Source organism: Microcaecilia unicolor, chromosome 3 (assembly GCF_901765095.1).
Source record: "Microcaecilia unicolor chromosome 3, aMicUni1.1, whole genome shotgun sequence".
In the NCBI taxonomy this organism is placed as follows: Eukaryota; Metazoa; Chordata; class Amphibia; order Gymnophiona; family Siphonopidae; genus Microcaecilia; species Microcaecilia unicolor.
The window spans coordinates 63512172-63536392 of record NC_044033.1 but is presented as its reverse complement, the minus strand read 5'-3'; the positions used below and the strand labels follow the sequence as shown (position 1 = coordinate 63536392).

General features: G+C 41.3%; 1 protein-coding gene across 6 annotated transcripts in view; it reads left to right on the top strand.

Moving 5' to 3' along the window:
* Positions 1-23398, top strand: part of MARK1 (microtubule affinity regulating kinase 1) — a 251751-nt gene extending 228353 nt beyond the window's left edge. For 3 of the 6 annotated variants that reach the window (XM_030196005.1, XM_030196003.1, XM_030196009.1), the window contains exons 17-18: positions 10618-10662; positions 21254-23398. In XM_030196005.1, coding sequence (XP_030051865.1) covers positions 10618-10662; positions 21254-21608 — 400 coding nt within the window. In that variant the 3' untranslated portion in view covers positions 21609-23398. The remainder of the gene's footprint in view (positions 1-10617; positions 10663-21253) is intronic. The other 3 variants (XM_030196008.1, XM_030196007.1, XM_030196006.1) reach the window with 2 other exon arrangements.
* The last annotated feature ends 823 nt before the right edge of the window (positions 23399-24221 follow it).

Below are 24221 nucleotides of genomic sequence, written 5' to 3'. Positions count from 1 at the left end.
GGCCGCTCTTTCTGGTGAAGAAAAGTTGTACAGAATTTTCTTTTGTTTGCTGGAAAGTTGTGATTTCACCCTATGCCTGAAACTTTCAATCTAGTTGTCTAATTTATTGTTTTGTCAATCATGTGGGGTGAAATATGGGTTCTTTTGTTTAAAATTGTATTCCATTCCATTGGGAGTCTCTTTTTCATGGAAATGTACCTTCAAGCGGAGTTTTCTAAAGAATTCTTCCAGGTCTGAGTATAGTTGGATTTAATCTAGTTTTCTGGAGGGACAAAAGGAAAGACCTTTGGAGAGTATAGAGATCTCCTGTTGTGATAGTTCTTCCAATAGTGTGGTCAGTGGGGGATTGCCTGTAGGGCATCTGTTGACTTTCCTGATCTCCTAATTTATTTGGATTGTGATTCTCACATACCTCAGATGGATTGGAAAGTGTATCCAAGTTATTTGGGGTTGCAGCACTGCCTGTGCTTCGAGATGAGATGTTTTTCTTTCTGTGGTTTTGCAGGAGAGAAGTCAGCTTTTCCCTTTTTTGCAGATAGCAATGTATTGTTTTTCCAGTGCTTTTTTTGTGCCAGTACGCACCGGTACGGTGTACCGGCACCTTTTTTTCCTAGGGCCAGCTCACCTGCCGCCCTTAGCTCCCCGACAGCCCTGCTTTCTGTTCCTGCATCCTGCGAAGTGGTTAAATCTTTTTTTTTTTTTACCTGAAGTTGTGCGCTGGCGTTACTGAAAGGGCCAGGCTCGCCTCCTCCAGCCTTCCCTTTGTTCCCTCTCAGTGTCCTGCCCTCATGGAAACAGGAAACTACGTCAGAGGAAGGCAGGACACAGAGGGAATGAAGGGAAGGCTGGAGGAGGAGGCGAGCCTGGTCCTTTCATTAACGCTGGCGCTGCGACTTTAGGTTAAAAAAAGAGATTTAAACGCGTCATGGACAGGAACAGAAAGCAGGGCTGTCGGGGAGCTAAAGGCGGGCAGGTGGGGCTTGGATACTGGACCTCGATGGGGGCTTAAAAGGGGGGTAGGTGGAGGCTGGGGCGAGTTACTGGACATGGAGGGGATGATAGGGGGCAAAGGAGAATTGCTGGGTATAGAGGGGAGGGCAGGGGAGAGTGGAGAAATTGCTGGACATGGAGGGGAGGGCAAAGGAGAATCACTGGACATGGAGGGCAGGGGAGAGGAGAATCGCGGGACATGGTTGGGAGGGGAGGATAGGGGCAAAGGAGAATTGCTGGACACAGATGGGAGGGGAGGGCAGAGAAGAATATGGGAAGGAAGGGCAGGGGAGAGAGCAGAGTTGCTGGACATGGATGGATGGAGAGAAGGGCAGGAGAAATGCTGGACATGGATGGAGGAGAGAGAAAGACAGGAAGGAGATGCACATGGATGGAGGAGAGAGAGGAAAATGCTGGACATGGATGAAGTGGAGGGCAGGGAAGAGAGGAGAAATGTTGGAGGGAAGGAAAGACAGAGGAAGGAGATGCACACGGTTGGAGGGGAAGGGAGAGAGGCGAAATACTGGACATGGATGGAGGAGAGGGAAGACAGAGGAAGTAGATGCACATGGATGGAGTGGAGGGGAAGAGGAGAAATGCTGGACATGGGTGGATGAAGGGGAGGGAAGACAGAGGAGGAGGTGCACATAGATTTAGGGGAGAGAGGAGAAATTCTGGACATGGATGGAGGGGAGAGAATTGAAATGCTGGACATGGATGGTGGGAAGGGAAGAGAGAGGAAGTGAGATGAACATGGATAGAGGGGAGGAGAGAGGAAAAATGCTGGACGTGGATAGAAAAAGGAAGGAGATGCATACTGACAAGATGAGGGAAAGGGAAAAGACGAGAAAAACTGCACATGGATGAATAAAATAGGCAAAAGCTGAATCCACTCTATACCTCCTCCAGTCAAGTCCGCAGAGGGACCCAACGTTTACCTATGGATGTAGGGCAAGAAATGAAGAAGAAAGTAAAGAAATGAATGGAAAGGAAGCCCTGGAAACAGAGTTCAGGGAACAGATAGAGAGCAGCAGAATCAGACTGATCAGAAAAACAGTCACCAGACAACAAAGGTAGAAAAAACTCATTTTATTTTCATTTTAGTGTTTGGAAGATGTCCAGTTTGAGAATTTATATCTGCTGTCTTATTCTACACTGGGTATACTAGAGCTGTAATAGCTTATAGAAATTATTTATAATGAAAAAAAATCATAAGTTATTTTTGTTCTCCTATACTGGTATAGTATTTTCAATGATACTGCTTACCGTGTTTCCCCGAAAATAAGACATCCCCTGAAAATAAGACCTAGTAGAGGTTTTGCTGAATTGCTAAATATAAGGCCTCCCCCGAAAGTAAGACCTAGCGAAGTTTTTGTTTGGAAGCAGGGCCGCCGAGAGCCGGACAAGGCCGCCCCCCCCCCCCCCCCCAACCGAGGTCGCCGGGCTCCCCCTCCACCTGCTACCGGGCCGGGCCCTCTGAACTAACCTGAAGCGCCTCCTTTCACCTTCGCAGCAAGCAGCAGCAGGGCAGACCTCTCCTTCCTTCCGTGCCCCGCCCTCGCGGACGTTACGTCAGGCGAGGGCTGCTCACAGAAGGAAGGAGTGGCCTGCCCTGCTGCTGCTTGCTGCGAAGGTGAAAGGAGGCGTTATGTTCATAAACAGCAGGCAGAGCCAAACGCTCCCAACTCAGCAAGCCTCTAACACTCCCAACACGGACACAGGAAATTCTTGAATTCGTTTCAGCTGTTGTCGAAATATTAAAGTGTACTGTCTCAGCATCACCAACCAGATGCGGGTTGGAAAAGAATGCAATTTGTAAATGGGTTGAGGAAGTCACAATACAGGAAGTTCTTCAGATTTGGGATAAGGAGATTTTTTTTTTCCTTCCTTCCTTCCAGACTCCTGGCAAGCTTTGCAGCCGCCCTCTGGCCGTGGTTTCCCCCTGCTGCATCAGTGACATTTAGCGCACTCTGATCAATCCACACATCCCCTACCTAGAACCGCTATTCCCACTTCCCTGTATGTCAGACTATCCCGCTCTCTCAGATGCAGAGGTCAACAAGCAGTACGGTTTTGCCCCCCTCACGACACCCCTCTTGCTGTCACGTTCCCAAAAAAGTTAGAACAGCGCAAAGCAATGCTGGGAAAATAGGGGGGGGGTCTAAACCGGGAAGTAACCAGGTGTTTTCCAAGCTGGGGAGGGAGAAGAAGAACCCAGACTGCTTTTTTTCACTGCCCGTGCCAGGTTACACAGATCCCCGCACAGCTTCCCTTTTTCCCTTCACTTAACAATAACAGTTTTTGAGTCACGGTTCATAAAACTTTACCTTGCAACATGGCCTCGAGTTTCTTCCTGTCTACTCTGAACCGCTCCTTGGTCCACTCGGGGTCCTGCGGTGCTACCGGGCCACTGGAGTCATCCTCAGAGCCCGGGAGCGGCGAGTCAGTACTGCGTTCGCTGTTAGAACCCGGGTCCGACTGCTGCAGGTAGCCACTGAGAGGGTCGCACAGAGCTGCCATGATGTGCCCCACACACTCCGCCGCCTCCTCCGTCTGTCACTTAGACCCCAAAACCTGAGGCAACCTCTTCAAAAGGTAAAACACGGATACTGCCGGATCCTCTTATTAAAAACTTGACAGCTGATTGTTTTCTGCTTCCGCTGCTTCTAAGTGGACTGCCGACTTGTTTTTTCGCCTTGCTTGTTTTTTTTTTTTTTTTTAATTATCGTTGCTTTAATAAATGCTGCGGACAAGTCCCCCTGGATCCTTCGTGTTTCCCCAAAAATAAAACATCCCCTGAAAATAAGACCTAGCGAATCTTTGGGAGCAAAAATTAGCATAAGACACTGTGTTATTTTCGGGGAAACACGGTATATGTGCCGCGGCTGGCATAAGGGGTGTGGCTGCTGTGGGTGTGGCTAACAGGGGTGGAGCCATAGATGGTGACCCCGCCCATAATGAGTACCGGTACCTTTTTTCCTAACAAAAAAGCACTGTGTTTTTCACTTGGATATTTTGCAAGGCCTTCTTTAGTTGGCTCATAAAAGTAGGGATGTAGTTTCTTATTATTTCATCTCTCTTGATTTTTATCATTTTCTTCTTTTTGTACAGTTGATATATAATTTAATTTCTAAGTTTCGACTAGTGAGTGTATTTGTAGAGTTTGTCTGCATAGTCAGAATTGTAAGTAGTAGCCAAAGGATTTTTGATCTTGAGTCCTCTGGGAATGATGTAATTCTTGCAAATTGTCAGAAAATAAAGATGGCTGTTCACTTTTGTTTCTTTTTCCATAAGTCTGTTCATTTGCATTTTCATGCAGCTGTATGCGATATCTTCAATCTTGAGTAAAGTGATGTGGTAGCCATGTTAGTCCACTTTTAAAGGTAATAAATAGAAATAAAACAAAACATAGAAAAGAAAATAGGATGATACCTTTTTTATTGGACTAACTTAATACATTTTTTATTAGCTTTCGAAGGTAGCCCTTCTTCAGATCAGAAATAAGCAAATGTTGGCAAACATCAGTATATATAAGTGAAACACAAAGGTATTTCAATGACAGTCTCACAGGAAGAGGGTGGGGTGAGGTAAGAAACAAGGGAGCTGGGTGGGTGAGAGACAGGGAGACATGCATGGTACATAAAAGGGTGACAAAGCAGTAGAATTTTATGGTTTATAATGGGCTAGAAAAGAACTTGGTGGTTACTGACTTTTGGAATTGGAACAGAGCTTTTTCTATGCAGATGCCGTTTGCTGCATTCTTTTACTTTTTACATTAGACCTCAGGTTTTGCAGTACATGTTTTAAATCTGTGAATGTATTGTTGAAACCTATGTGACCCCTGATGAAGTCCTTTTCCAAAACTTGGCCAAGTTGGGTCCTGTTTCCATTAAAGTTGACATTTGGATAAACTCTTGCTGTTTTGTCCTTCCTTGGATTGCTTCTGTTTGGTTGTGTATCCAACATTAACGCACGACATGAAAGGGAAAAACTGGAAATTGTCCTATTTCCTGGCACACTAGAAGTGGGTGTAGCACACAGGAAAGTCCCACGTTAGAATGCACTAAGCCCACTTATTATCTTAATTTAGTAGACATACCCATTAGTAAGATTTCATTTATTTGTTTTTTGAGAAAATGTTTTGTATTCCAGAACACGGTAATTACTGACAAGCAAATCTGAGGGAATAACAACACAAAAGGTCGTTGATTACAAAAGAAGTGTATTAGGCCAAAGGTGGAACAACCAGGCGGGCGCAGAACTCAAAGGGAGCAATCCTTTATTCCAAAGCCCAACACAGCCTGTGTTTCGGCAAACACTTGCATCAGGGTCAGTCGATGGTCAAACTAAAAACATGTATCTTGAGAATTCTTCTCTGCAAAACCCATGCTGCATGGAGGATCATTTTTGTGTTTTCTTGAATAGTTTTTGCTGAGAAGAATTCTCAAGATACATGTTTTTTGTTTGACCGTCAACTGACCCCTGATGCAGGCGTTTGCTGAAACACGGACCGTGTCAGGTTTTGGAATAAAGATTGCTCCCTTTGAGTTCTGCGTCCGCCTGGTTCTTCCACCTGTGCTAGCAAGGAGTGTGGAATAGCACATTTAAGCTAACTAGTTGCTTTTTCTTTATCTCATTTGTTGATTACATTTACTGCACTTTGTAATGATATTGAATATTAGAGAAGCATAGACACTGTGCAAATGATTGCTGTAACACTGTAAGCTTTGATCTGGAATAGCTGTGCGCTATATTATAGTTTTTCTGAGTCCTATATGATGCCTTTGTTTTTATTTATTTTATTTTTGTTACATTTGTACCCCGCGCTTTCCCACTCATGGCAGGCTCAATGCGGCTTACATGGGGCAATGGAGGGTTAAGTGACTTGCCCAGAGTCACAAGGAGCTGCCTGTGCCTGAAGTGGGAATCGAACTCAGTTCCTCAGTTCCCCAGGATCAAAGTTCACCACCCTAACCACTAGGCCACTCCTCCACTCTTTTTAGTTAATTTTGGGCCCTGTTTACTGAGGCACATTAGCATTTTTAGTGTGCGCTAACCATGTATATGCCCATAGTATTACTATGGGCGTCTACAGAGCCGGTGGTGGGAGGCGGGGATAGTGCTGGGCAGACTTACACGGTCTGTGCCCTGAAAGGGACAGGTACAAATCAAGGTAAGGTATACAGAAAAAGTAGCACATATGAGTTTATCTTGTTGGGCAGACTGGATGGACCATGCAGGTCTTTTTCTGCCATCATCTACTATGTTACATGGTTAGAGCGTGCTAATTTTTAGCATGCACTAAAAACGCTAGCACACCTTAGTAAGCAAGGCCCTTAGTCAATGTTCTTTTGACTTTTGAAGTGGTAGGGTCTGCCTTGATGTATAGTTCTCCCTGCTTACTTTTATAATATTACTAGTAGAAAAGACCCGTTTCTAAAAGAAATGAAACGGGCACTAGCAAGGTTTTCCTCAGAGTGTGTATATTTCAGTGAGTGTGTGTGAGAGTAACTATGTGAGAGAGCGAGAGAGTGAATGTGTGAGTGTGTGTGTGACATAAAGTGAGACTGGGTGCAAGTGTGTCTGTGAGAGAGAGAGTGTGTGTGTATGATTGAGAGTGTGTGCCACCCAGTGGCGTAGCCACAGGTGGGCCGAGGCCCACCCAACAGTAGCACATGTTTAGTGGTAGCTGGTAGGGATCCCAAGCTCTGCCAGCAGAAGACTTCCCCCTGATGGTAACGAAAATGCTACACTCCAAGATACTGGCACCTGCGCATGCTCAGTTTTCAGTGCTTGCCTGCTGCAAACTACCAAGGTGGAGAGAAGCATTTGCTGAGATATTTTTTTGGCTTGGGGGGGAGAACATTTGGTGCCCACCCACTTCTTGCCTAGGCCCACCCAAAATCTGCTGTCTGGCTACGCCCTTGGTGCCACCCCCCCCCCTTCCCTTCGAGTTCCAGGGTCATCCCCTCCCTCCTTTCAAGTTCCATGGTCGTCCCCTCCCTCCCTTCAAGTTCCAGTGTCGTCCCCTCCCTCCCTTCGAGTTCCAGGGTCATCCCCTCCCTCCCTCCGAGTTCCAGGGTCCCCCTTCCCTCCCTCCTTTCTCCCTCCTCCTTCCTCCTTTCTCCCTCCCAGTTCCAGGATCCCCCCTCCCTCCCAGTTCCAGGGTTGTTGTCCCTCCCTCCCTCCCTTCCAGTTCCAGGCCCCCTCCCTACGAAGTTTGAAAGTCATCTTGACTTACCTTGTTGGGGTTACGGCAGCCGCCAGCAGCGGTAAAAGGCGTGCAGGCTCGGCCCTTTTCTCTCTCCCAGTTGTGGTCCCGCCCTCATTTCCTGTTTCCACAAGGGCGGGACCACAGCTGAGTGAGAGAAAAGGGCAGAGCCTGCACGCCTTTTACCGCTGCTGGCGGCCGCCGTAACCCTGACTTGGTAAGTGAAGATGGAACGACCGGCACCTATACCTGAGTGGGACGCGAGAGGGACATGGGGTTGCGGAGGAGAGCGGCAGCAATGCAGAGTCCGAAGACAGCAAGACAGAGGCGACCACAGTAACATCTCCTGACGTCAGGCACGCAGGCTTCTACTGTGGGAGAGTGATGTCAGAAGATGGTTACGAACCCAGGTAGCCTCATTGGAACGTTGCAGGAGCAAATTATTATATTAGATTATAATTACTAGCAGGTTCAAATTATTTTCAGGTCTGGCTTTATCACTGAACATACAAAAGGAGTTGTAGGCTGCCTTTTTCTAGTGAAACCAGACTTACAAGTCTACATGAAATTAACTAAAATTGAGACTGGTCCAGCTTGTTTTGAAATGATTGGATCCAGTTGGTAACCCAAGGGTTTCTTGTTAAGTATAGTAGGAACTACCAGCACACATGTTGTCAAGTGAAGTCTGCAGAGCTGAAAAGGCTCAGACACCCAAAAATGGTGGTAGCAGTTGGGAAATCATGCAGCTGTTTTCTAAAACAATTTTGGAGAGCCTTTCTACCCCTTTCATTAGTTGTAAGAAATAACATATGTACTGTGAAGGAGCCTAGTAGAATCACGGAATCCAACTGTTAGGGCTGTCTGATTTCAGCACCAGCTTCCTGTTGCTGTTAGTTATTTCGTGGTGTACACATGCATGCATGCTTTCTATGGCACAAAGTCATACATTCTGACATGCACACATAGAACTGTTCTCTGTAACTGAAAAGCTACAGCAAGAGGCCTATTCACAAAAAATTTGCTGCTTCGTAATGTGATTAATGAATAGATCCCATGAGAAATAATCGGAACTGGTATAAATAGCATGCACTAATGCAGTGGCACCTATTAGAAAAGCAGCCTGTAAATCTCATGAGAATTAAAATGAAACTTTAGAGGACTGTTTCTAAGATTAGTGCTACAAAGCTGGGAATAGAAATTGTGTTTCTGGTGTAAATGAGAGAGGCACAATATTTTAGTATTTGACAGAAATGCTGGCATTATTTCCTTAAAAATGTGTAATTAAGGTTGTGTTGCAAGATAACATTTTAGTAAGAAAAGTGTGTATGTTTTTAGAAACTAGAGCTGTACAGAATAGGATATTTTACTATTCGGCCGAATATGAATAATGGGCATTGAGCTTTAACATAACAATAAAGCAACATGAAATCAGAGATCAGTGGTTTATTTCAGTAGGATTTAGCGCAGTAGAGCCCTGGATTATTCATGTTTGAATTTAAATCACTATTCAGCCAAATACAAATAATTTATTTGGGGCTCTATTCAGGGCCGAATTGAATGGAATATGAATATTCAGTACAGCCCTATTAGAAATGGTAACTTTTGAAAATCAGTACTTGAAAGTCACACCTCTGTATCTTGTGTAGTGTTTCAGAAGTACACAGAATAAGTAATAATGGAGCTGATATGAGCTATTTTGCAGCACTTAGCATACCTCTATACTTCTGTATTAACATATTTCTGATATAGCTGAGATTTTAGTGCTGAGTATGCTAATCTTGGTTGCCTATAACAGTGTTAGAATAGTGCAGTTACATGCAAGTGGACATGCTAATGTTGTTAAACACAAATTAACTAACATTTTTGCATTAAATAGCTACCAGTTTTAATGGTGAAATTTTACTTCAAGTTTAGATGGGACGTAAAATCCTAAAGTTAAAAAGTCAACATTAATAAATTGTTCCTCTGCCCTGGGACCCCAAGGAAAAAAATGTGTTGACCCTGACCCCTTGCGGAAAAGAGTCCCAGGACCCAAGAATCCCAAGATAGGAGCCCCCATGCATGAGAATGCCAGGTTACAGACCCATGTACATCTGTATAGGGTTCACCATGCAAATGAGAGCGCTGTGTATGTCTAGTAGCGATATAGAAATGATAAGTAGTAGTAGTAGGATTCCTGAGCCTGAAAAACTGTGACTCTCAATCACTTCTGAGCTTCCCCACCCCAATCCCCCCATTCAGTTTCCTTCCACTAGTACACCCTCTCCCTGTCCCCACTATAGTCCCACCATCTACCTCACATACTAATACACCCCCACATAGCGGAAGCTTTGATGGGCAGGAGGCCTTAATGAAGGGATGAGATCCTTTAGTTGCCAAGAACCGAGTGGAGGTATAGGGCTTTAAGTGCAGGGATGAGGCACATTAATGGTGGCTGAACGAAGGATGCATTGGGGAGTACAGGGTTTAGTAGGGAATGGGGTAGATTAAGTTGGGGCTTTCTGGCTCAAAGGTGTTGGTTCAATGTCTGTCTGGCCTCAGAAATTCTGGGGTTTGATGGTCTTGAATTCAGAATCCTGAACCAGAAAGCCTCTGATGTAGTGTTTTTTGTTTTAATTTTGTTTTACTTCATTTGTTGGAAATACGGGTTAAAACTAGCTACTTTAACTACCATTTTTAGCAGACTTTTAACACAGATTATAACTATTACTCAGCCAGCTTAACACGAAGTTATTACATCAGAGGTGTGCACTAATTTTTAGTGCAGTATTTTTCTATGGATTTAGCTATATTAGCCCCATTATTTGGTAAGAATTTGGGAGCAGTTATTTTAATAAAGCAATCATAAATTATCTATTATCCATTGGATCCTATTGGCTCTGATTAGCTGCAGGTATGTCACCACACAGTGCGTGAACCAAATGGATCATATTCCATTCCAGAGAATTTGTGGTGCTGTTCCAATCATGTTGGGTTTCCAGAAAGTTTTTGGTAGAATTTGGAAGAGTCCTCAAAAATAATGAAGAAGCAGTAAAGATTTTTAATTGATAAGTCTGATCATTATAATATTCTGCTTGTACTTTTGAATATTACACAACATATAGAATCTACAGGTTTCTTTATATTTATGGAGTAAACTGAGTTCAGCTTTCCTTTCTCAGTGTGTGTGATTGTTTGGATGATCTCAGACATGAATAATTCATCCATGTCAAGACTCAAATATGCTGGAAAGCCAAACTCTTTCCTCCATGAAGCCTCATGTCAAAATAAGCTTTTAATATTTGAATTAAATACATGTTCACAAGAACACAAAAAGAAATGTAAAAACATCTGCTTTAACTCCCTTTTAGATTTAGGTTCTCTTGACTCTTAATTTTAACACTATCATTGAATCTGACCCTTAACTTTGTTTTGAGGGACCCAAGAGAAGGGGAGGCCAGTGGCAGAACCGACCTGTCAAGGTGAGGAGCCACTATTAATACTTTGCTCTTAGCTCCCTTTGTCTGGAATGTTTTTAAATTTTATTGTTGTAAGATTTATAAAACTAAGCAATAAAGTTGAAGCTGTATAATAAACAATAACTTATTTTAAAATTTTCATTTTTTTCTTTCTCTTCCCCTTAAAATTTTGGACAATTAATTTTTAGTAGGCTTTACTGGAGGACACTTATTGTGAAGTCCCATGACTAGAAAAGCACTTTATAAAATTATCAGACCTGCATAACAGTCTTATTTAATTTGAATATAAATGATATTCAGGGCTGGAACCTGGCCAGAATTTTCATTAGTCATTGATATAGTTAGATGACAGCACAGTAGTTAAAGATGATTCCTTTTAAAAGGCTAATTAATGGAGACTAGTAACATTTTTCAAGGCCTGAGAGAATGGCCTTTAGCTAGAAAGCTTATGTCATTAAATATTTAGGGGATCATGTACTAAATGTGATAATTAACGTACCTGAACACCATTAGCATACACTGTTAGTAAATGACCCTCTTAATTAGTCCTAAATAGGTATCATTTTTACCTAACTAATGTGGTACATTTTGTATTAAATTTTCAGCTCAGTATTCAGCTGCTAACCATGATGAATGTCACTGCTTCACCTACAGACTGCTCCAGCGCTATTTAGATAGTCTTTAAGTCATTCAGAGGCATTATTGGTGTAGTGCTGTTGAGTATTGATGAATATCACTGGCCAGCACCACTTACCTGGATCACAGTACCTGCTCTTTAGATAAGTGGTTTGTAATATTCGGCCCTTCATGGTGGTCTGAGATGCTGTTGCTTGCATTAGCATGAAAGGAAAACTCATGGGTCAATAGCAGTGTTTTTAATGCACTGTGACTGAATTAAACATGGATATGTAATGTTGGTATCTGGATTTTGACCAGTGCTGGATATCTGTTCAGTCAGTGCTGGTGCTTTCGGGATAGTGGTGATATTTGGCTTGCTATCCAGACAAAGTTAGAACAGCAATTTTTCTGACTTAACTTTACCCAGATAGTTTTCTGGATAGCAAGCTGAATATCATTGCTAACCTGATAACTTAGAACTTAAGAATTGCCATACTGAATCAGAACAAAGATCCAGCAAGCCCAGCATCCTGTCCCCGACATTGGCCAATCCAGGTCACAAGTACCTGGTAAAATCCTAAAAAACAACAAAATTTTATGCTACTCACCCACAGCAATATACAGTGCTTTTCCCAGGTATACTTTAATAATTGTTTATGGATTTTGCCTCCAGGAATTTGTCCAAACCTTTTTTAAACACAGCTACATTAACTGCTATACCACTTCCTCTGGCAACAAGTTCCAGAGCTTACTATGTGTTGAGTGTAAAACTATTTTCTCATATTTGTTTTTAATTGTATTACTATGTAACTTCATGGGCATGCCCTCTAGTCTTTGTACTTTTTGAAAGAATAAAAAACCGACTTTGACATTTATCCGTTCCACTTCACTCAGGATTTTATAGAAATCTATCCTTTCTCTTCTCACCCATCTCTTCAAGCTGAACAGTCTTAACCTCGTTAGCATTTTCTCATTTTGGTCACCCTTCTCTGTACTTTTTCTAATTTTACTATACCTCTTTTGAGATGCGGCAACCAGAATTACAAGCAGTACTCAAGATGCAGTTACACCTTGGAGCAATGAAGAGGCATTATGATATTCTTTGTTTTATACTCTATTCCTTTCTTAATAATTCTTAACCATGTTTCCCTTTTTGGGCTACTGTTGCACACTAAGCAGAAGATTTCAAAGTATCATCCTCAAGGTTACTGAGAACTTCTTCCTAGGTAGAAACCTAACAGGGTGTAACTATAATTTGGATTATTGTTCTCTATGTATTTCACTTTGCACTTGTCCACATTAAATTTCATTTACTTTTTGGATGCCCTTTCTTCCAGTCTCCCCAAGGCGGTTGTGCAATTTCTCTCAATCTGCATGCAATTTAATAACTTTAAATAATTTTGTGTCATCTGCAAATCTGATCATTCATTCCTATTTCCAGATCATTATAAATATGTTAAAAAGCACCAATCCTAGTACAGATCCCTGTGGTACTCCACAATTCACCTCCAATTGAGAGAATTGGCTATTTAACCCTATTCTCTGTTTTATATCTTAGTTTTAACCAGTTCTAAATCCACAACAGGACATTGCTTCCATTCTCATGGAATTTTAATTTCCTCAGGAGTCTCTCATGATGAACTTTTGTCAAAAGCTTTCTGAAAATCTAGATATACTGAATCAACTGGCTCACCTTTATCCACATATTTATTCATACTTTCACTAAAATGTAGTAGATTAGTGAGGTAAGATTTCCTTTGACTAAATCCAGGTTGACTCTATCGCACTTAAACCTGGTTTTTCTTATTCTGTTTATTAATTTTTCCAGTGATGACAACTTATAAACCTAAAGTATACAACATCAGTATACAATTTCTTCCTCTTCTCCCTCCTTTGTCCTATCTCAACCCCCTCCCCCTCTGAGACTGACCTCCTGTTGCGCCTAGCAGGATTACATATTCAGCACCTCGATCATTGCTCTGAGAGGCAATGAGTCTGTATAACAGCCCTATAGTCCCATAAAGACTGTCCATTCAGGTGGTTTTGCAAGTGTTGCTATGATTTTTTTCATCATCATCATCATTAGACTGTGAAGTCCCGCTGCATTATTGATGGAGCCTAAGGGCTTATCCAGTTGCAGAGAATACCTTTCTTTGCCACCAAAAAAGCTTTCCTCAGAAACCATTTCAAGTACCTAGAACATGCACTTAGTTTGGCTACATTATCAAAAAGAAACAATTCTGACTCTAGATCAATTTGTGCCCCTATGATAGCTGTTAAATATCTTACAATTTTTACCCAATACTTTTTAATTTCTATGCACAACTTGAAGGCATTTCCCAAACTTGGATTGTTCCCATGACACTTACTACATCTTGCAGTATCCATGATGCCTGCCCAAAATACCTTTCTCTGGGAAACGCGAAGATGCATCAGGACCTTGTATTGGGTTTCTTGAAGGGAAATATTAAATAGAAGCAAAAAGGGCAGGAGAATCCTTTCACAGCAAGCAAACTATCAACAAACAGGGTGGAGGAATGTTCCAAAGAACAAGCAGAAGTCAAATTTCTTCCAAAACGTTTATTCTCCTCCTAAAGTCATGTGTCACCTGGACCCAACATGGTCCGTGTTTCCGGCTGTATGCCTTCTTCAGGGGTCACAGCTATATTACAAATATATGAATATAGACCTAAATATATGAATATTTAAAATTATAATTTTACATTTTTAGAATATTGCAAAGATACGTGGTTTGAAGGTGAATAGATCATCATGCTATAAAAGTGATAATACAAGGATAATATCTGATGTGATAGACAAATGAATAAAAGGATGGACTGCAGTGGAAATTCCATGGCATAACAGGAAAGATAAAAAAGAAAAAGAGGGAAATAAAAACTGAAAATTTGTAAAAAAGCACTGGTGTATGTGAAGAGTGTAGGGTGTGCAGAATAAAGATTATAAAAAACGCCAAGTAGAAAGTGCTCTAAGATGTAGAAAAAAGTGTGGTGGAAAACAGACTATACAAAAACAGAACATGAAGAATGCATGCAGCCAAAACGTGGACCATTTTGGGTCCAGGTGACATGTGACCTTTTGAAGAGAAATATTAAATGTCAACGTGGTTATAGACTTTATTGCAAAACATAAATCAAATGAGAGCCTTAAATCAAGCACCGTGTTCCATTTTTCCGTTAATGGAGAAGAATCAGAAGGTGGTTGAAGTAGATAGGACACCTTTGCCTCTTCCTGTATTAAGAGGGTATCATGTAAGCAATCCACTATTGGAGCACTCAGCACCACTCGGTTCAGCTGTAAGTAAGTAAATCGTTTGGTTAGATTCCAAAATGTACCTCCCAACTGGGGGTGGGGGGGAACTCCTGATACGTTCCTCCTCATACAATATATCAGCTAATACCTGCAGCCCTTTAGCTTCCCAAGTGACAAAAATAGCACTTTTTGATCCTAAGGGGCAACCAAGTTGTTACTTCAGAACTGCAACCTGCCCTTTTACAAACACACCTCCATGTCCTACACAAGGGCACCACCAAAGGGATGTGCTATCAAAGCTTGGGAGTAAGCATCTATAGGTAGCCTAAAGGACAAATCTAAGGTCCAGGAGTTTAACTAGGAATTGTTCCAACTTGACTGGGGTATAATTAGATGTCCTTTGTAATCAGTCCTTGAGATGTGCATAAGCACTGTAATATTATATTCATGAAGATCTGGCAGCATCAGTTCCCCTGAACCTCAATGGGCCATAAAGTTGATCCAGTGTTGGTCTTGGCTTGGTTCCCCACCACAAAATTAGTATAAAGTTCTATTGATTGCATAAACCTTTGCACAGGAGGAACAAAGGCAGCATTGGAAAAATATATAGCTATTTAGGCAGGAGAATCGTCTTGTAAAGGCAAATCCTGCCCTGCAGAGAAATCAGGAGGGGTTTCCATAACTGGAAGACATTTTGTGACTCTGCACAAGGGGTACCACATCCAGTATAAATTCCAAAGGTCTTGTGACCCCCCCCCCCCCCCCAAACACTTCAGAGAAAATCCTCTTCCCATTCTTCTTGCATATTGGCTAGGAGCAAAATGACCTCTGATATCTTAAGTAATATTCATTGCTAATTGATGTCTGTCCACCTGGTTATAAGATTCTTCACCAAACTGGTGACTGCACTCAAGTTCTACCTCACCCTATTGAAATTCTACACAGCACCTCCAACCACAAACGCTTTAAAAGATACAAAATCAAACCTGGCCATAGATCAAAAGACCAAGGCCGATCCCTCATACAGATACAATGTCAAAAAAATCTACAATTTCTCCTCTATTCCCATTCCTTGCTATTACCTCAACATTACATCAGTGGGCAACAAAATACCACTCCTAAAAGACTGGCTAGAGGAACATCAACCGGGATACCTCTTTTTAACGGAAACCTGGTTATTCTCTGAAAAAGATCCATGAATCAAAGAACTATCTCCTACAGGATACAAAACTATCAAACTATCCCGGAATGGGAAAAAGGAAGGGGGTCATATACAAAGACATATTTAATGTTTTTGTTTACTGACTTGTTCCTAATTCCAGATCTAGAGATCCTCACGTGCCTCGTTCTGATTTATGTAAACTCTGTCCATATATGCTGTAGTCAGGTGCTATGGGGAGAATAGGCCAGTGGATTTTCTGATTAGATACATTTGGATGCAGAACAGACCTCAGCAGAGAAGCATTCGTCCTCTCTATCTCACCAATTTTGTTCTTTGTAATAGTCTTCACCCTTTTGCCTTGCACTGATGTCAGGCTCAACGGTCTGGCATTTGCTGGATCACCCTGGTACCTTTTTTAAAAATTGGTGTTGCATTGACCACTTTCCAATCTTTAGATACCATGGACAATTTTAAAGATAGGTTACAGATTATGAAAAGAAGATGTGCAGTTTTAATTTTGAGTTCTTTCAGTACTCTGGGGTATATACCATCAAGTCCCGGTGACTGGCTTCTCTTTAGCTTGTTGATTTGGCCTATTACATCCAGTGGCATAGTTATGGGTGGGCACAGGCCCACCCATTTTTAGCTTAGGCCTATATAGCCCCCCCCCCCCCCCAACACACTTCTGGGGCGGCACCTGGCTCCCTTCACTTCCTCTCTTCCTTCCCCGGATCCATCTGTTGCCCGGCAACTTTCTGTCTATTTACCTCACCACGTTCGCAAGTGGCAGCCACAACGCACATCCGCTGCCTGTGCTGGTCTTTGCAGGCTTCCTTCTGCCGTTACCTGCCAGAGGAAACCGGAAATGATGTCAGCAAGGGCAGGATGCGGTAGAGAAGAAGCCCTCAAAGACCAGCGCAGGCAGTGGATGTGCATTGCTGCTGCTGCCTGCAAACATGGTAGTACACCATGGAAGTGAGGTTGCCTGGTCACGGGGGGGGGGGGGGGGGGGGGGGGGGGCAAATACTGAATCCGGGGCTGGAGGAGAGGGAAAAAGATGCACGGGGGGGGGGGGTTGGAAGGGCCACCCAAAATAATTGTGGGCCCACTTAACATAACCGGTCTGGCTATGCCACTGATTGCATCTTCTAAGTTCACTGAGATTTGTTTCATTTCCTCCATATCTTCACCTTTAACTGCCATTTCTGGCATGGATGGCTCCCTTATATCCTCCTCAGTAAAGATCAAAGCAAAGAATTTGTTTAATCTCCCCGCTATGGCCTGGCCTCTCTCAGTGGCCCTTTTATCCTTGATAATCTAAAGGTCCAACTGACTCCTTCACGGGCTTTCTGTTTTTAATGTACCTAAAAACGTTTTTATTATGATTTTTTTTGCCTCTAGCAAGCTTTCTTTTGAAATTTTATTTTAGGCTCCCTTATCAGTACTTTACATCTAGCTTGCTGGTGCTTATGCTACTTCCTGTTTTCTTCATTCAGATCCTTTTTTTTTTCATTTTTTGAAAGATGTTCTTTTGGCTCTAATAGCCTATGTCACCTCACCTTTTAACCCTTTAGTGTCCAATGTTCCCGTAATAAGCCATATGGGAACAGATTGAAGGGAACATTGGACACTAAAATCAGGCCAGCTGTCCTTTGGCCTTCCTTCCACAGAGCTTCCAAGATGGTATTTTCAAACCATATCCATTAGGGCTGTACCAAATATTCATATTCGATTTGATTCAGCTCCAAATAGTGCCCCAAATACATCATTTGTATTCGGCCGAATAATGATTTAAATTCAAATATGAATAATCCAGGGCTCTACTGTGCTAAATCCTGTTGAAATAGGATTTCACATTGCTTCTTTTATTTGTTATGTTAAAAGCTCAATGCCCATTAATCATATTTGTATTTGGCTGAATAGTAAAACATGCTATTCAATACAGCTCTAGCCCATGCATTTGCAGCTTCTCCTTTTAGCTTTCTAATAACCATTTTTCTAATTTTATCATAGTTGCCCTTTTAAAATTTAAATGCTGATAGAGTACATTTCCTCAGTGTCGTCAGTTATGAACTCAAATTTTATCATGTTGTAATCACTATTGCCAAGTGGTCCCAACACTGTTACCTCTTGCCCAAATTCTGCATTCCACTAAGGACTAGATCTAAAACAGCTCTCTATCTTGCCTATTCCTGAACCAGCTGCTCCACAAAACAATTATTTAGGAACTTTACCTCCCTTGCAATTCCTGACATGACATTTATCCTGTCAATATTGAAATCATTTATTATTATAGTGTAACATAGTAAATGTTGGCAGATAAAGACTTGCATGGTCTATCCAGTCTGCCCAAGTGGGTGGGCAGGGTTGAATCTGGCACTCTGTACAGGTTCCCCTTCTTCATGATTCAACACTGGTATATTTAATCTCTGTCTCTCTCCCTGCCAGTTTTGGGGCACAGACCATAGAAGTCTGTCTGGCACTGGTCCTACTTCCCATCTACTGGAGTTCCTGTCAGAGCCAATTTCAGCCTTGTTCCTCATCTAGTTTTGCCATTTATGGAACCCAGACCATAGAAGTCTGCCTGACATTGGTCATCCCAAACTCTGAGACTGCAATCAAAATCTCACTTCAGTCATGAGGCCATTTAAGTTTCGCTTTAGTTAGATTCCATCCTTTTTCTATATAGTGATCCTCTGGATTTATCACAAACATTCTTGAATTCTGTCACCATTTTTGTATTCACAACCGCAGTCGGGAGGGTATTCCATACATCCACCACCCTTTCCTTGAAAAAGTATTCCTGACATTGCTTCTAAGTCTTTCACCCTTCAACCTCAATCATGACCTTTAGTTCTACCATGTCCCTGTCTTTGCAAAAGATTGGTTTGCATGTTACCTTTTTAAGTATTCAAACATATGTATCATATCCCCCATCCCTTCTTGCCAGATGTTATTGTCGCTAATTTCTGCTAACATTTTGTCTTCTATTCATTCTGGCTAGGTGGTTAGTCATAAAGCCTTCCCACTATTATCTTTCCCTTCACACATGGAATTTCTATCCATAAGGATTCCACATTGCAACCTGTTTCTTGCAGAACTTTTATTCTGTTTGACTCCATTCCCTCATTAACATATAGCATCACTCCCTCCTGCACTTTGATCCACCTTATCATTGCAGTATAATTTGTACCCTGGTATCACAGTGATCCATTGATTATTTTATCCTCCTTCCACCAAGTCTCAGAGATGCCTGTAATATCTACCACTTCATTTAGCACTATATACTCTGACTAGCCCACCTTTTTTAGGCTTCTAGAATTCATATACAGATATTTCAAAGTATGTTTTTGTTTGTAGCTGCAACCTACATTATGTTCTTAAATTCCTGCTCTGCCCACACTCCATATCCTCATTACCAAGGCACTCTCCAGATAGTGCAGTGCTGAGGCAGTCTGTAAAGTGATTCAGTGGTACTATCCAAATGGTGCCACTGAAAATCCATAGATAGCAGTGGCTAGGGAAAATATAGAAACAGAGAAAATGATGGCAGATAAAGACCATATGGCCTATCCAGTTTGCCCATCCATTTCATCCACTATCTCTTCCTCTCCCTAAGACTTAAAGTGGGATTTGAACCTGGGTCTCATTTAAAGTCCATTGTACTAACCACTAGGCTGCCCCTCTGCTCTAAAACAGCAGTTAATGGATTTCTGGATAATAGATATACCCTCTGAATATCAACCCGTGAGCATTCAGCCTAGCAAGCCCTTCCCTGACATCATCAAGTAAATTGTTGGTGCCAGGTTCCTCCTTGCACATGTGCCCATATCTTCAGCATAAAGGGAAAATTGTTTTCTGAAGACATAACTCGCTTCTGTTTAGATGTTACATAACTAGCAAAGGTCATTACCGGATGGTGATGTCATATAAGTAAAGAACACAGCTTGAAAGCCATTGCTCTAGAGGATAGAGTGCTGGGTCAATCACATTCCTACCTGCTAGCGAAAAATCAGAAACCTGAATGGGAATCAGCTCACCTGCTTAGTGCCTGGCTCCTCAAAACAAAGCAATTTATTGTAATTAGTTCAGATTAAACACATACCAGAAGGTCTGAATTTTATAAAGTGTTTTGTCACTGGAGAATGATTGATAATATAATTTAGATATTTTCTTATACACTACTTTTTTGCTGTTAAAAATGCTTAGTTTTCTTTTTCATTCTTAAGAACTAATGTAACAAATGTATACACATACTGTATGTACATGAAGACATGTCTGGATATAGTCAAAAGCATTGTGGAAAATAGTTTGAAATTCTTCTTCCCCACGTTGTTTACCTTCTCTGAGTGTTTTTTCTGCCTTTCTACTATGTGACACCATGATTTTTAAAGAGCTTAATATTTCTCATAAACTGGGGGAATATGGTAGGAAAAAAAAAATAACCAGGCCATTGAAAGCAAAAGAGAGATCAAGAGAACCTGAAGCACGTGTGGTAAATTATAAATAAAGGGTTTCCCATGTGGATGCAGGCCAGCTAGTTCATGTTGATGTAATTCACAAGCTTTATAATACACTGGTACCTCTTATTTATTCAGGGCACAACACATGGACAGCATGAAACAGGCTAAACCTCAGTACATCATACACCATAGAGGACCATAGGGCACTACCAGAGTGCTAAGCTTTGGGGGCGCAATAGAGCAAGGTTGTAACTAACAGCAGCAAGGGCCTCTTAGACTCCTTTTCTCAAAAGCCCTACAGTCTTAGAAAATCTCTTCATGTAGGATGTTTTAGGGAGCAGTGTGTGGGCTTTTCTCCTGCTTCACATGTGATACTGAAAATAGAATTGTTAGCTTACGACTTCTTTTACAAAGCCGCTCTAATGATTCCTGCACGGCCAACTGAGAGGAAGCCCATTCAGTTCCTATGGGCTTCCTCTCATTTTGGCGCACAGGAATCGCTAGAGCGGCTTTGTAAAAGAAGGCCTTAGAATACAGTTCTGTGATGTAATATGTACAGTGTAGTGCAGTGCATAGAGAATAGTAAGACCATCTTTGGAAAAAGGTGTCTTGAATCTCCAGAAACAAAAACAAACCAAAAAAAGAGGTTTTAATGAATACTGTTAGAGCAAATAATTTATAATACAAACAGTCCAAACCTATCCTTTTATGTGAAAAAGTTAAAATGTTACAGAAGTTCAAATATGTAACATTTGCAGTTTGCTTATGGACCTATGATGTGAAAAACCAGCCATTCTCAGCATTTTGGATCCACTACTTTAGTCACCTTTTCCCAGAGATGGTCACATATATATAATTTTTTTGTTGTCCTTTACTGCACTGTATACTTAGTACACCGTTGGAGTGGGAAGGGGGTCTGTAGTATATATAAAACTCATGGTTAAAAATGAGTCTATCAGTTGTAACATGCAAAGAAAAGTAATTCAGTTTTCAGGAATTTGCCCTTCAAGATGTTAAATATTTGTATTAATTTTACTTGTTTGGGGTGGGATTCTTTTTTCTCTCTATTGTAATGTTATAGGAGCATCTCTGGTGAACCAAAGGAGCGAGAAAAAGAGGAACTCAAAGATTCAAAGCCACGATCCTTGAGGTTCACGTGGAGCATGAAGACCACCAGCTCAATGGACCCTAATGATATGATGCGAGAAATCCGGAAGGTGCTGGACGCCAATAACTGTGATTATGAGCAGAAGGAGCGGTTCTTGCTATTCTGTGTGCATGGTGATGCTCGTCAGGACAGTCTGGTGCAATGGGAAATGGAAGTCTGCAAGCTGCCACGCCTCTCGCTCAATGGTGTCCGCTTCAAGCGCATATCTGGCACCTCCATTGCGTTCAAGAACATTGCATCCAAAATAGCAAATGAGCTCAAACTATAAAGGAGGAAATGGCATTTGTGGGATCAGGGAATATTCATACCGTGACCTAGATTGCAATGTTTGAATGTACTGGTTGCGCAAAATGTGATTGGCCTGTGAATCTCTTCCCTCCCCCTGTAGAAATTGTCCTTATGGCAATAAGGTTATACATAGTTATGACTTGTAAACTTTTATTCATGACGTATATTAAATAACTGTAGCTAAAAAATGAAGGTATGTTCACATGTACAGGTAAATGCATAGAGCATTCAGTTCACAGTTGTTCATAAAATTGTATAATAAAAGAAACTTGATCGCTTAAAGATACAGGTCTTGTATAATTGTGCCTAGATTTCTGTACAGAAAGTTATTGTTTGATGCATTGTTTGAGATGAGAACATTCTTTCTTGTCACTTACATTGTTAGGGTATTTTATTTTGTTTTGTTGACTTTTTTTTTGCCTCTATCATGTATTTCTTAAAAAAATGGTGTCCAGAACTGACATGCACAATCAACATGTTCATAGCTGTAGCATGGCCATAGTTCTTTATTTAAAAAAAGTCATATATATGTAATTATGAATTACAGATCACTTTTGTTATACACAGGGTTGCTCCCACTTATCCTTGGCTTTTTTCCTCATTAATGGACAGTGTTTGGTTGAAAATTACAAAGATGTTTACAGTGTTGGCACTTGTGGTAGGAAAGAAAATCTTTAAAAAAGATAGCAAACCTTGTGTCAGCTGAACAAGGTCCTGGAGAATAACAGTCAAAGCTTGTTAAGTTTCCTCTGCAGCTCTTTCTGTACTCACAGCCTGTTAATAGTGAAACATAGACAGCCTATGGGGAGGGGGTAGACGGGAAACACATTGCTTACATTGAAGGTGAAAGGAAACAGAAAAAAATTCTGTTCCACCTGCTGGCTTCAGGACATTGCAAAATTCTAGCTAGTGGCAATGTTGCTGGAAAGCTTTCTCAGCACAAGCTCCTACATTCTAACAAAGTATTGACCCGTGCCACCACTTCACAATGCCACCTCAGGAAATAACCATCTGGCAGAAAGACTGTCACCTCAACATGCTCCCTGCAATTGTATGTTATACTCCACAGATAGGGCAATAGTACATTCATGCTTAAGTGGTTGTAAAAATTTGTTTCCATGTAACTTGTTTGTGCTTAATATTTTATCAGATCTCATGTATTTATTCCATCATTATGCCTGTAATGTGCAGCTTTGTAATTTAGGCATATACCTATTTAAAACAAAAACAAAACTTTTTCCTTCATAATTAGTGTTATAAACTTATGTAAAACCACTAGCACTGGTACATTTTAATACCTGTTATTTTGTACTGAATTAACCTTAGAGGTTGATTGTGCAGTTATTTAATGTAGTAATTACTGTAATCAACATCCGCCCCCTCCATGACCCCTATATGCACACACTTGTGAAAGATACTTTATTCAAAAGCTGTCAATTAAAATAAAGCAACAAGCTGTGATTAAACTCTGAAACCTAATCAAGTTTAGAAAGCCAAATGTAGCTGATGTCCTTGTACAATGGCTTCCTAACAGAGAAGGACTTTGCATACTGTATTGTATGATGTAGCTGTTTATGTAATGGTTCTGCTCAAAGGGACATGTATTGTTGCCTTAGAAAAAGGGTGGTGAATAGAAGAAATTGTAACCCCTTTTTCTCTAGTGTTCACTTAATGGAAGTTGATGCAAGTCATCTTTATTTACTCTCACTGGTGCACTCTTTAAAATTTACTTGAAACAGTTCTGAAAATAAAGCACTTCTCTTTTGCCCATCTCTGCATGGTGTGTCTTTCCTGGGTGCCATGGAACTGGGTTGTAACATTTCACACCTTAGATAAATATTCTGTATATTTTCCGGGCTAGTGGTTCTTCAGTGAAATAGATTTTGTGATTTATTGATCAAGAGACTGAAATTTCATAGTTGTAATGGACTGATTGTACCAGTAATGGCTGATATCTATTGCTGCCTCATGATGAAGGAAGAGGGCTTTCTTCCAGCTTGACTATCCAGGTGATCTGTAATATGTATTTGATCATCCTGGGGAGCAGCGGCATCGCCATACAGAAATACTTGGGTTGCAACAGGGTGGCAAGTCAAAGCAACATTTCTATACATCATACCTCTCTTTTCCCCCACTTTTAAATTAACAGTAATAAGACACCACAGCCTTCTATGCATAATGAAACCCTCCTCTCTCTCCAGTTAGTTTCAGCTACCCAGTAAAACCACCATTATAATTGATAGCATCATTCAACAATTCTTCTGAGGACAAGCAGGACAGCACTTACTATACATGGGTGATGTCATCTGATGGAGCCTAGCAAAGATGTTACCAGTGTTCTGGAAACTTCAGAGGCCTTTGGCAGCCCCATACTGTGCATGCACATATGCATTCCCACCTGACTTAATTGCGTGGGACCAGCAGTCTATGCTTTTTCTCAGAGCAGAGCAGTCATAGTTCTTCACAACTCTCCTCTGTGGCCTTTTTCTTGTATGCCTTCTCTTTTTGCAATGTTTTTCTTCCCATTTTTAGTTTCTCCTTAGTTTTTGTCAGTCCTTGTAAGTTTTGTTTATTTTTGGCAAAGCTTCCATGG